The 13,224-nt window shown below is 42.2% G+C and overlaps 1 protein-coding gene across 2 annotated transcripts in view; it reads right to left on the bottom strand.

Moving 5' to 3' along the window:
* Positions 1-13,224, bottom strand: part of OTUB2 (OTU deubiquitinase, ubiquitin aldehyde binding 2) — an 82,673-nt gene that overhangs the window by 5,833 nt on the left and 63,616 nt on the right. For both annotated transcript variants that reach the window (XM_069208234.1, XM_069208235.1), the window contains one exon: positions 6,958-7,152. In XM_069208234.1, the coding sequence (XP_069064335.1) occupies positions 6,958-7,152 (195 nt within the window). The remainder of the gene's footprint in view (positions 1-6,957; positions 7,153-13,224) is intronic.

The raw sequence follows: 13,224 nt of genomic DNA, 5'->3' as shown, positions 1-13,224 counted from the left end.
AGGGGAGAGGGGTCTGCCACTGACCCAGTAGTGGTCCAGTATCCACCACTGCAGACCTTTCACAGTCTCTTTCGACATTTGAACGTAGTTGGAGAGGTCTCCTTGATTTGGAGCCCCCTGGGACTTCAGATCCCACTGTAGAGCCTGCATATGCCATCGTAAGTGCTCAGCCACCAGGAGGAGGGAGGTCATCAGCAGCCTTAGAGTCAATCTCACTGAAAACCAGGACTGATGGTGAAAGATCAGGATCACAGCTTAAATATCCTAGACTCTCTATCCTGAGGGAAAAGCAGGAAACCAAACTGTGTCCAGAATGGTTCTGATGAAGGGGAGCATCTAAGAAGAAGTCAAGTGTGACTTTCGCGCATTGCCAGTGAATCCCAAAGATGGCAGGAGCTTCGTCTTAGTCTAAAAGTGGTTGATGACTACCTAGGGTGGGTATCCATCAGTGCTTTTTTTAAAGGAAAGAAGAGGCCCAAAAGATGTTTGCTCGAGTTGAAGGACCTCCGTAAAGACACTTGTTTTAACATCCAAGGTGGGGAGCTGGAGATCAAGTACTTCTGCTGTCCTATACATTATGATGATGCAGCAGGCAAATTCCTCTGTGGCAAGGCCACGGGGAGAAAAAAGACCTGTCTCCAAGGTGGTTTTGAGCCCACTAGCCTAATGTAAGTCCTCGTAGCAGTTGTCATCTTGGTAGGGGTGAGCAAACTCATCACCAGGGTAATAGTCAATATCAGAATCAGTCCCAAAAAAGGGAATGCCAAGAGTCTTGTCAAGCTTGTGGTAATTCAAGAGGGGGAGGGGGTGGGGGAGGGTGAAATCAGCGCCTCAGGCGGATTCCGGCACGGCGTCAGTCAGGGTCTGACCAGCGTCGACTTGGTGTCTGAGAGGACAATGAGAGCTGCTTCTTGAGATGGCAGTCAGCACTGATTTGACCTGCCAGGGGCCAGCATGGGCCATATGGCACGGGAAGGAGGGTCAAGCTGAGGGTGAACCCGCCGGCAGTATCCCAGGTGAAAGGGCTCTTAACTTCTTGGGGCCTGAAAGCACACCAAAGAGAGTCAGCAGAAATCCAAAGAGGCAAATATTGGTTGAGCTGAACTCTGATCAGACGTGATGTGGCTGAAGGCCCCAGAAACTTGGGTTGTACAGGAACCAGCAGTGGGATCGGCTTTGAAGTCCAACAACTTCAGGAGCGATATTGAGAAGAATGGTGCCCCCGCACTTGCTCAAGGGAATTACACAATGGAGCAGAACCCCACTTCCACTTGTGTTTCTTATCCTTACCTGAGGATTTGGAGCGTGGTGAAGACTAACCTCTGGAGGGGCTACTTCGACTCTGAGAATAGAACCCAAAGTGGGCATTGGATGTGCAGCAAGACTTTGGAATGGTCCTAAAGTACAGTCTTCTTAAGCTTGACAATGTAAAGTTTCAGCTCACGTACCCTTATGTCTTCAGGTTCATCCACAAACAGTCTTGACTCGACCCCAGACACCACAGCCACACCCAATCGGGATCTGTCACAGACAATTGTTTACTATAGTCCTTAAAGGGCTGGAAACCTGATGTTTAGGGGGTGACATCCTTTGCACACTGTAGAAATTTGTTGAAATATCATGGTAAGTGCCTCAAAGAGATGAGGCTGAGCTCCAGATTCACATCTAGTGGCACAGAAAGAAAGAATCTGACGTCATAGCATGGGAGTGCACCTATCTAGGCCCGCACATATTTTCCAGAGCAGAATGGAGTTAGTGCAACAAGGCACCACTTTCTAGCATGCAGAGGTACTGCTTAAAAAGTTTCCGGATCCAGCCTAAAGTCAGGGAAATATTTAAAAGGTGAGTAATATGCGGCTAGAAGTCTCTAGAAAAAAGCATCTTTTCACACCATGTAGTGCTGTAGACTCACATGCTATGCTTGCTCCTGCCAACTTCTGTTGGGCTTGGGCGTTTGAAAGTGGTCTTTCTTTGAAAAAGTCTTTTGGGTCATGAGGTATATGGTGAATCCTCCCTTAGTTGGAAATACACATGGGCACATACTCTTTTTCGCACAGCACAAAAGTGTGGTATGGAATAGAGAGTGAATACAGTAGATGGCACATGTGTAATATGAAGAAATTGATTTATAAATAAGAAATATCAGATCAGAACTACACGCTACAGGGGAGGGTGGGTGCATATGAATTACAGCACTACACACAACCCTCCCCTTCGTGGTGGATAGCATGTGGATGATGTAGATGTCTGGAATAAGCTACGTAGGACAGTTTAGCCAACCACTGACCTGCTGTCTGTCTAGGAGATCCACACAACAATATTAGTGAATATGTGTTTGGGTTTGACCAGGTAGCTGCCTTACATATGTCAGCTAGGGCGATATTCCCCAGGATGACCATAGTTGCAGCCTTCTTATGTGTAGACAACAGCCTCAGTGTGAGAGAGAGGGTTCTCCTCTTTATGACAGCAAGTGTGAATGCACTTGACTATCCATCTGGCAAAGCCTGTTTTAGATATCGGCTGACAAAGGTCATAAATAGCTGGCCTGCTTTGCAGATGGGCTTGGTTCTGTCGATGAAGTGTATATGGGTGCATTTAACATCTGAGGAATGAAGAGTTCTTTCTGCCACTCGGTCTGGTTGGGGAAAAAAGACTGGGACCTCTATTGTGTGATTGAGATGGAAAGGAAAGACCACCTTAGGGAGGAAGTTTGGGTTAGTTCTGAGCAATACCCAGTCTTTGTCAACCTGAATAAAGGGTTCCTGAAGTGTGGGGGCTTTCAGCTCACTTAAGTATCTAAGCGAGGTTATTGCAACGAGGAACACCACTTTCCAGGAAAGAAGAGGGCAAGAGTGTAAGTGTTCAAAGGGAGGACCCATAGGTCTTGTGAGGACTATGTTAAAGTTCCACACTGGATCAGGGTAATCCTTAGACGAACAACCTTTTTGAGAACTTCTATAAAGACTTTAATTCCCAGAACACAGAAGAGGGGTTAATGTTCTCTGTTTGCTTGTAAGCTGCGATGGCTGCTAGGTGGAGCGTATCATGGTATATGCTAAGCTTGACTTTAGGAATTGAGGCAAGTAGCATATGATGTCCTGAAATGCATACTTTATGGAGAACAGGTTTTGAGAATGGAGTAATAGCCAAATTCTTTCCACCTTGCAGTGTAGCAGGCAAATGTATTTGGCATGTGGGATTCTCATAGGATGCACATGCACTCCGGTGGGAGGCATAAGTAGCCAAATTCTAGGACCTCAGGAGCTAGACTGCTAGGATGAGGTGCTTGTGGCCTGGGTGCCTGAGAGGTTCTGGCCTGTAGGGAAATTCTCATTTTTACTGATTGACATCTCGATGAGTTCTGAGTACCGGGGCTGCCTGAAGCAGTGGGGGCTATGAAAAGGAGGGTTTGGGAGGTTTGCTGCATCTTCTGCGACACAAAGGGAAGGGGGAGGAAGGTGGAAAAGAGTAAGCAAAATGTAATTGACTGGTTCATCTATAATGCATGGGACATGAACTGTGGGTTTGGTTACCTATAGGTGAAGCCTGGGCATTTTGAGTTCTTCGGAGTTGCAAAGAAGTTTATGTGTGGAGTTCTCCAACAGTGTGAGTAGAGTTCCTACTTGTGGGCTTATTGATGCGATCTGCTGAGCAGGTCTGCTAGGTCACTGACCACCCTGCTCCACCCAGCCATCCCCGGGGGGTTCTCTGCCAAGTGGATGCAGTGTCAAAGGGCCCAGTGCAAATGGTCTGCACCAGCAGGGAGAGGGGAAAAGAGTGAGAGTCACCCTGTTTCTACATGTTATGGTGCCCAAGAAACGTTAGCTCTGAAGAGGTAGTAGGTAGGATTTGGTGGCAGTTACTGTGAACACATGGCTGTCAGGGAGGGAGATGGTAGTCTGGGTATGCACTAGGCATCATTGCCTGCTTGCACTCCTTATCAGTCAGTCATCGAGGTAAGGGAAGGCATGGATGCCTCCCCTCATTAAGTGGGCAGTGACCCCTTCCAGGTACTTGGTGAAGACCCTTAGGGGAGAGGTGATGCCAACCAGTACTTTGAACTGATAATGATGGCCATTTACCATGAAGGTAGTGTTGGTGGATGAGATGAAGGGGGATGTGGAAGTAGGCATCCTTGGGTTCTAGTGCCTCAGTGATGTCGCCTTGTTTCAGCAGGGAATGACATCCTGCAGTGTTACCAAGTGTTCATAAAGGATGTCCCAGCTGAAAGGCCTGTGCTCTAAATAGGCCTGCAAGAGCTGTCCTTCTTGTAGGATGAGGAAGTACAGGGAGTAAACTCCCTTGCCCTGCTCATGGGGGAAGTGGTTCTACTGCATCTTTATGAAGGCGCTCTTGGACCTCTTCCTCTATCAGGCTGAGTGTGTCTATGGGGTGAGATGTTGGGTGCTGCTATGAGGAGTTCTAGGCAGTAGCCGCTGGAGATCATGGTGAGGACCCATTTGTCTGATGTGATTTCCTGCCAGCGAGGGAGGAAATCCTGTACCTTGCACCGACAGGTGTTGTGTGATCAGCGAAAGGTGAGGGAGTGACTGTTTGGACGTGGAGGCCCTTTTACCGGAATCTCCTTTGCCCTTGCCATTGTAGGCACTTGTGGCGTACCCTGTGGTGACTGCTGCTGGAATGCATGTGTTTGCTTCTGGTATGAGGAAGTAGGTTGTAAGAAAGTGGCCTTTGAGCATTCTGTGTACTGGTGCATCCGAAAGGAGCCACTAGGGGTTAAAGTCTGAAAGGCACCCATGGCCTTGGCAGTGTCTGTGACACTCTATCTTTTCCAGCATCTGTGAACTGTGGCCCAAAGAGGTGTTCACATCTAAAGGCAGGTTGAGCAGATGCTACTGTACCTTAGGTTTAAAACCTGATATTTGGAGGCATTCATGGCATATGATCAGAACATTAGTGTTAAATCCTCTGGCCATGGTGTCAGTCGCGTCTAGGCAGCAATGGACGGTGGCAGTGGAAATGTTTTTTCCTTCCACCACCAAATCTTCCCCTCTTTTATTATACTTATCTAGAAGATGCTTGATGAGCTCTTGTATCTCATCTCATTGTGCTCTATAGTACCTGGAAAGCAGGGTGCAAGAATTGTCAACCCTCCACTGGGTGGTAACCCCTTTTGCTACCCTCCTACCAGCAGTATTGAGCTCCTTGCTCTCCTTGTCGGTCAGACGAACATAGTTTGTGGTCTGATCATTGGTGCGCTTACATGCGGTATGGACCACTAGAGAATTGGGCTGGACATGACCCCCTGATGTAAAATGGGTCATTGGGGGAGGGTTTGTACTTCTTCTCCACCCATAGAGTGAGCACCTTTGCCTTGACTGGTTTCTTTAAGGTATCTGTGGTAAGCTTCAGCATACCCTTAAATATAGGGAGAAACTGGACAGTCCTTTTGGACCAAAAATATTGGGTGTGTTGTTGGTGGCTTGCCTCTGCACCCCCTGATGTGCGCACTTTCCCTCCCGTCAGTAGCTAAGAGTCTTCTTCAAATGGAAGGCAAGGCAGGCCTTGCACGTGGTGTCATGGTTGAGTAGAAGTCAGAAGACTGAAAAAGTAATCTAACTTGGAGTTGGGGACCATGCCCCTTGTCAACTATGAGAGGAGTCACCGTATACCTCGTAACTAAGCTATTTGATGATGGCTGCAATTCTCTGCTCTTACCTAGTTTTACTGCATCGTCTAACAGAGCCACACGCCTGTAATTAGAAGGGCTGTTGAAATATAATTTTTGTATTGGTTGCAGTACACTGGTCCTCTAAAATTCTAGTGACATTTTTCTTCTGCAGCTATGCCCAAAACAGTAATTATCATAATGTACTAAAATGTGGCAACTTCAATAATTAAAAAAGATTACATTAATGTCCTGCACCAATGGGGGTCAGCTTCCCTTTTTTTAAAGAGCCAATATGCAGTGGTGTTTATCAAATAAGTGAGACCAAAAGTAGTTATATCAGACGGTGGGTCACAAAGACAATCAATAGCTGTTTAGTTCTGGCTTCTCTACCCAGCTGCTTGCATTATGCATTGTTATCAATTCTTTAAAACAAATATAGATAGGATTTGGCTCCCCTCACATGAATATTACTCCTGCAGCTCGTTTTATTAACTGTTTGGCATATCATTCAGCAGTCCCAGAAGTGCTTCTATTACAATGCATGGAGGGCTATTTTGTCATCTGAAAAGTACACTCAATTGACACCTGGTTTGTCCTATATCCATTCAATAGAATCCCTTTTTGCTACCGTTTTGCCTGTATTACCAAAGTCAGTACGACAGGGTTTAATGTACTAGCACTTGGGCACACAACACATGTAAAAGAGATTTGTGAATGCCTCTGTTTGCTTAAGTTGGCACTTTTAAAACCACAACTTTCGGTTATACTAAATTTGTTTTAAAACAGAGGGCCCCCGAATGCAAAATTAACTGATTTCAATTGTCCTGGGAATGCAATGGCACGGCTTGCATAACTACAGAGTCCTTCTGGAATTGTATTCCCAGTTTTTATATTCACAAACACTGATGTGAAAGCAGTTCCAAAATAGGAGTCTGCAAAATTTGTGGAATTTGGTTTTGCGTGATTATGCGACATTTCATAAAAATCACACGAAATTCTGCTTAGAAAGCAAACTGCAAATATGACACTTAGTGTATATTTCAGCATGAAATGTGTCCTTGTGTTTCATGCGAGGACCCATACTTTTCTAAAACAAATAGCTCCAAAAACACAAAAATACTGATGACAGCTACTCAGGTTCTGGTCATTCGCATGGTTACCACTCACTAATTTTGCCATGAATGGAATTCTCGAAATTCCGGAGAATAGGGGATATCCTTCGACAGGTACGTCCTAATAACAACTGACCAGGAAATGTGAAATAACATAACTGGTTAGTATAAGAACATTTTTCATTCCAGTCCCACTAACTCTTAAACACAAACCTGAGCACAAAAATCTTTAATGTCAATTCCGTCTTCCATAAATTGTTGGAAAAACTCTGTGTGGTTCTTAAGGAATGCTGCGGTCAAAAGGCGGAGGTACTGGACGATGCTATCCGAGCAGTTCTCATCGTTGAATACTCTGAGGAGGTCTGAAATCGATCCATCAGTCTCCACCAATTCAATCACACTGAAAAACTAAAAACAGTGTGTTTTTTAAAATAAAACAATACTGGTTGCAGGAAAAACTTTTCACATTTTTAAGATATGTTTAGAAGTTAAAACACATATATCAATGGGGCGGAAGCAACGTCTTGGCTCAAGCACACCACTCACAATGCTTTGTCAATCAAGTGGATGAAAAACAGAGTAGAAGCTCAAGTACCGTATATCATTCGGGCGGTGGGGATGGAAGCGGCCCTTCGTAGTCAAGAGTACCATTGAGAGAATGTCCCCTGCTGCTAACCGTATACCTTTCTAATTCAAATAGACAGTGTGAACAACTGGAGCGCCAACTAGCAAAGGTGCTGGCTCATCTTCATGTTCCAAAGAATTATCAACCGCAAACAGTGCCTTTTTTGTCAATTCTTGTGTTACCCTTCTTTTTCTTGTTTCTTTTCCTTTTGGATAAAGTGAGATTCAAAGGAAGCATGTTAACAATGTCTCCAATGTGTCATCATTTCAGTGATGAAGCTCTTTACTAAAATCCTTGTGCATACTTTTTGGTGTAACACCAATCAACTAGTTACACAGCACAAACATACAATATATTTTCGCATTACTGACTGATTGACTTTTAAATTTACCAAGCCAGGTGTCAGACACTAATACAGAAACATAGCTTTGTCATATTTTATAACTGATTTAATGTTCTAGAACGCCAGGGCACTGACATACCAGGAAAGCCATGGAAATAAAGGCACAGAAAATGTAGGCACTTCATGTAGTTCCAGGAATAAAGATAGCAGTGGTAGGACATTGCGATGTCATTGTGCCATGTGCCTACTTTGGAATGCCCATGCCACATAATAATACAGTTCAGTTTTCATGACCATTTCATCCTTGGATTCTGCACTAACTTAAAATATTGATGCAGAGTGCAAAATTAAATATGTGAATTATTCACCAGGAGTTTCTTCACTACACTGTTTTTTTTTCTTTCTCGCTAAATTACTCATTACGTGAGATAGATTCTATGTACAAGAGATAGGCAACCTTACTTGCAGCTTTAGAAATGTATTTTTCCCACCCATTTAGCAACGTATGTATGTACACACCCATCCTCTCATCTTTCAGTTTGTGGTACCCAACCTGTATCGCCAATAGTCGTACACTGACTACCAGGACAGTTGTAGGGAAAAAAAAGGTATGCAAGGGCTGTGGCCAAGAAAAACAGTATTGGTTCCAATAAACATTAGTGTTAAGAAACTAGTAAATTACTAAAAGAGCAGTCACTGAACTTCAAAGAACATTACCATAAACAGAAAACAAGGTATCATTAGACAATGCAATTGCTGAATTAAAATAGGAGACAATTGTAGAACTATATTTGACTCAATGCAGATCGCTCACACCAAGTTTATAATGATGTAAAAAAAATGAATGGGGGTGCTGAGATGGTGGCATAGCAAATACCAATGAACAAAGACCTCTTGGATCTTAGATGTAGGATGCAATCATTCCTCTCTTGAAACAGCCCTCTACTGATGGAGATAATGCAACATCAAGATTCAAATGAATATGGTAACAGTAAAGTAAATCTAATTAATCATTGCTGGTGAGAACAATTTCCTATTTAACTACCTTTGGACAGCTAAGGGCTCTCAAACCGCACTAATCAGCTAGTTCCCCTTATTATTAACCATACGTGTAGCCCACCTCACTGGGTCAGTCGCCCCATACCCAAACTTCAGAAATAATACAGAACGGAGAGGTAATGTCAAATGTAATACAGCTCATTTACGCATAGGAAAAAGAAGTCTAGAAATCTTTTTGAGCTTGTTGTGAAAATGGATTATTTATTATACTTCTGATTCTTCACATAAAACACAGCCACAGAAGCCAACATGTTTCACTCCCTGACACCAAGCTTATGTGTTGAGGATGATATCCAAATTAAGTGTATTCTGTATTACGTTTGAGAATGCCTCTCCATTTTTGTTATGTATATGAGAACTATTTCCTACTCTTCAAAGCCATACCAAAGAAAATCACAAAATGACAATCCCAGAAAAGAAACACATCAGTACAATTGACACAGATCATAAGAACCTGAAGTACGTCCAAATTATAAAGCAGTTCCTTCTATGGAGCTGTTGGATGCTGTAAAAAAGATAAAATCCAATGCCCAGATTGAGATGAAGCAGAAAATATAGCATGGCCAAGTAGGCGGCCATGAGGCACTGGCCCTGTGAAGGTCTGGTAAAAGTGACCTCTCTTTGGGGCCTTCCAGCAGGCTATTTCTTCATTTGGAGGTCTGTTCTGCAGCGGTCAGCAAGGGGAGCACAGCACACTGGCAGATCCATGATCTGTTCAGAGAAAAGGAACAACTAGCAGCCTGGAGCTCTGACACTCTCCATTTGCCCGAGTATGGCCGTGCTTGCAAAGAGGTATTAAATATAGAAACCACAGAGGTGGAGGTCGGAGCACAAGAAAGAGCAACTGTAAAGGGACAGTGAAGTGGTGGGAATCTTGAAGTGAAGAGGGGATTTCCTCTGAGGCTTACATCGTAGGAACCACATATACATAGGGGCACTTCCCATATTTCCTACTGTTTGGAAAAACACCAGAATGAGGGGGGGAATGCAAAGTTTTTTTTACTCAAAAGAGGCCCTCAGTAAAAACTAAAATGATAAGGAAAACAGTAGTATATGCACCTTTGAGGACTATGGTTTCCACAGTCCTACCTCAAACTAATATAAACTAATATGAAGTGGTATAAGGGACAAATAAACTCAGCTTCTCCCTGAATGCTACTGGATAATTCACCTTGGACAGGAATCTATAGATTTTGCCTCTTCTGGAGGGGGAAGAGGCAGTAAACATTGCCTTCTTGTTTGTGTGATTTTATGGAAGGGGAGTCAGAGACATCCTCAAAGGATCTTGCTCTGGGAATAAATCATTGCTTATGTCTCAAAACTCTAATGGAATCTGTGGGGAAGAACCGGTGGATCTGTTTAAACTTCAATCTTTTAAACTTGAAGATCACTCTAGGGCTAAGAGTTTTCATAACATCCTCTAGAAAGATCATGGACTCAGGCACTCCATCTGACTCCGTTAAAAGGGTGTAAAACGGACTCAATGTGACACTATTCCCTTCTTTTCCTGTTTATGATTTATAGTATGCTAGGAAAGTTTGAGAACTACGACATGTGTGTTAGGGCCAGCTTTAATGTCATTAACAGTGTATGAAGAATTTGGTTCTCAGTCCAAGAAACTTTGGCAAACCACAGGTGTCCACAGGGTAGAGGACTTGCCTGGGACCATGCAATCCTAATACATGTCACTATTTCCTGAGACAAAGGAATCTTTAAGTATGTCTTTGCTAGCCTATCTCCCTTTTCTTTCAATTTCTGCTCCTTCTTGGTTGTTCTTTCTCTACTGTTTCTTCTCTCCCCTTTTGCTACCAGCACTATGACTTTCCTCTTTTCTTTTCTCCACCTCTGCTCTTTTCTCTCTCCTGCTTAATCCACATTGAACTCTGGATGTTGCTTCCTACCCCACTTTTTTCTGTCTTCATCTCCTCTAACTCAGTCTTTCCTCTCTCTACCTTCTAGCCTCTCGAACTTCCAGTCATTTATATATTTTCCCTCACTGGTATTGCACCTATACCCTGCCTTCCAACTTTTGCTACCTTTATGCCCATCTGAATCCCATTCTCTTGGTTTCTCACTTTCTTTCTTTCCCTGTATCAAGTTCCTGTCTCTAATTTGCCTGACAGATATCTCTGCTTTCCTCCTCTCTACTTTTTATTACCCCGTGCCCTACCAGCCCAATGCTTTGCAGTGGTGGTGTGGGGCTAAACAACAATACCCAGAGAAAGAGAGAACAACAGGGTATCGCCTAGTGTCTCAGGGAGGGCACAACCACTAAAAATACACACAAAGAGCCAGGGTGCAAAGTTTCATAGCTATGTTCATGAACTGAATTATAGCCACACATTACAGTCAACTGCAGCTACTGTAATCCTTTGGTAGAAGACAGTGGTACATTGTCAATAGGTGGTAGTGTAGTACTCATGTCTGTTCCAGGGTTAAAGGAACCAGTTCCATCTTCTTGTCAAAAACCCAGAGGAGTCATCATTATTTTTGTTGAATACAGAGATTTATTTAAGGTCATAAGAGCTGCTAAACGTAAAGGCTGAGTTTCCAGGTCTGGTAATAATTTATACTTTTCTCAGGATTTGACAAAATATACTGTAGGTCATCGAAAAAGATTTCTTGCAATGCACCCTTCTCTATGCTCATTAAATGCTAGAATTCGCCTCTTTCATCTATGCATGTTTAAAGAAACTTACAAATTTAAAATTATGACATATAAAGGTATTTTTGAATAACTGTAGAGAAGAACATATGGATGCATCAAGACTTTCTTCCTCTGGACTACCTGATCCTTGCATTTTATTGCTGTCATGTTTTTGAATATATATTCATATGCAGTACTAATAAGTGTTTTCCAACAGATTTTTCTCTGTTTATATATAAAAGTGTTCAGTAGGTAACTTTAGTTAGCTTGTCTCCCCTTAGGTACATTCCTTAATCTGATGATGTCATCCATTCATTGTCGTTGGTCTGGTTCCCCTCGTGGTTTGCCCCAGACCCTGATTGTATTGTTTTCTTCCTGTGGCTTCACCATCACTACCTATTTGTTTGTCAATAGGTAAGTTTTAACATTCTGCTTTTTGTGTTTCCTTATCTTTAATTTTCTTTTTCTCTCCTATTTTGCTATCTTCTTTTTTCTTCTCACCTCTATTTCTCTTATGATGCACTCTTCTTCTACCTTTATGTATTTACTCTCCATCGGCATAGCCACTTGTCTTCCATAAAGTTAAAACACTGCTCATTATTTCTCTTCAAGGTGTAATTAGACCACCAGTATTGCAAACACATCTTAATGTCTTTAAGAATGAGTTACACATTAATGTGCCTCCCTAATGAGAAACTCATGTTACAGAATCTGAAATGCAAAAGCTTGTACATAATTGGGTGGGAAAGCTGTTTTCTTTAACAGGTTCTGGTAAGAAAAATTAGCTTATTGTTCTTTGTTTCAGAAATTAAATTGGTATGGAAGGAATCTGATGCGGATAAGTGATGGCTTACTGTAAAATGACTTACTAATCAAATTCCTTTTTTTATATTTAATGTTTATGCACCTGCGCATCCAGACAAACATTTCTGGCCTGACATTTCATGTAAATTATTGTCTATTTCAGAGGAATAGTTGATGTTTGGTGAGTATTACAATCTTGCCATGGGCCCATTCATTGACAGCAAATATAGTTACATTTGTGCCCTCTACTATCCACAAACAATTTACTTGAGCTATAAAACAAGGATTACCAGTGGATGCTTGAAGCTCTGTAATCATTCCCTGAGGGAATATACTTTTCTTCTGTACTTTCTTCTCAGTCCAGGATAGAACATTTCTTTCTTTCTAAATCTTTGTCTCAACATCTTCTGAATTCTAAAACAGAGTTAATATTAATCTCTGATCATGTTCCAGTTACTGTGGATTTACATCTTCTCCCTGTTTCTAATGGCAATAGGAGATGCAGTTTAGTAAGTCTCTTTTACTGGATACCATGTTTACCCAAAGTTTTGAAACATTTGTAAACTTTTTTTTTCCCCTCAATGATACTCCTGACTTTTATCTCAAATTCTTTGGTATTCTTTTAAAGCAACTGTCAGAGATTACATCATATCATTTAATTCTAAAAATTGGAAACTTAATAATCAAAAGTCACGTGGCTTCTCTGCTAATATTAAACAATTGGAACATTTATACTATACTGCAAATTCCAAATTGTGTCTTGATGAGTTAATCAAAGATACATTTCAATATAATAAGATTTCTACAGAGGATGCAGCTTCTTATTCGCTCAAATCTAGTGCTAAATATTAGGGAGGTCAAAATAAGAAGGGAAAACTCTTAGCAAACTATTTTAAGATTAAAAAGGAGTGTGTTAAAATTGAATCTATTATGAAAGACGATAACGTCTCTATTTAAAGATGCTGAAATCTTCGAGGAACTTAAGAAGTATTTTACTAACCT

This window comes from Pleurodeles waltl, chromosome 9 (assembly GCF_031143425.1).
Source record: "Pleurodeles waltl isolate 20211129_DDA chromosome 9, aPleWal1.hap1.20221129, whole genome shotgun sequence".
In the NCBI taxonomy this organism is placed as follows: domain Eukaryota; kingdom Metazoa; phylum Chordata; class Amphibia; order Caudata; family Salamandridae; genus Pleurodeles; species Pleurodeles waltl.
The sequence above is the reverse complement of the archived record's forward strand: the minus strand, read 5'-3'. Positions and strand labels throughout refer to the sequence as shown.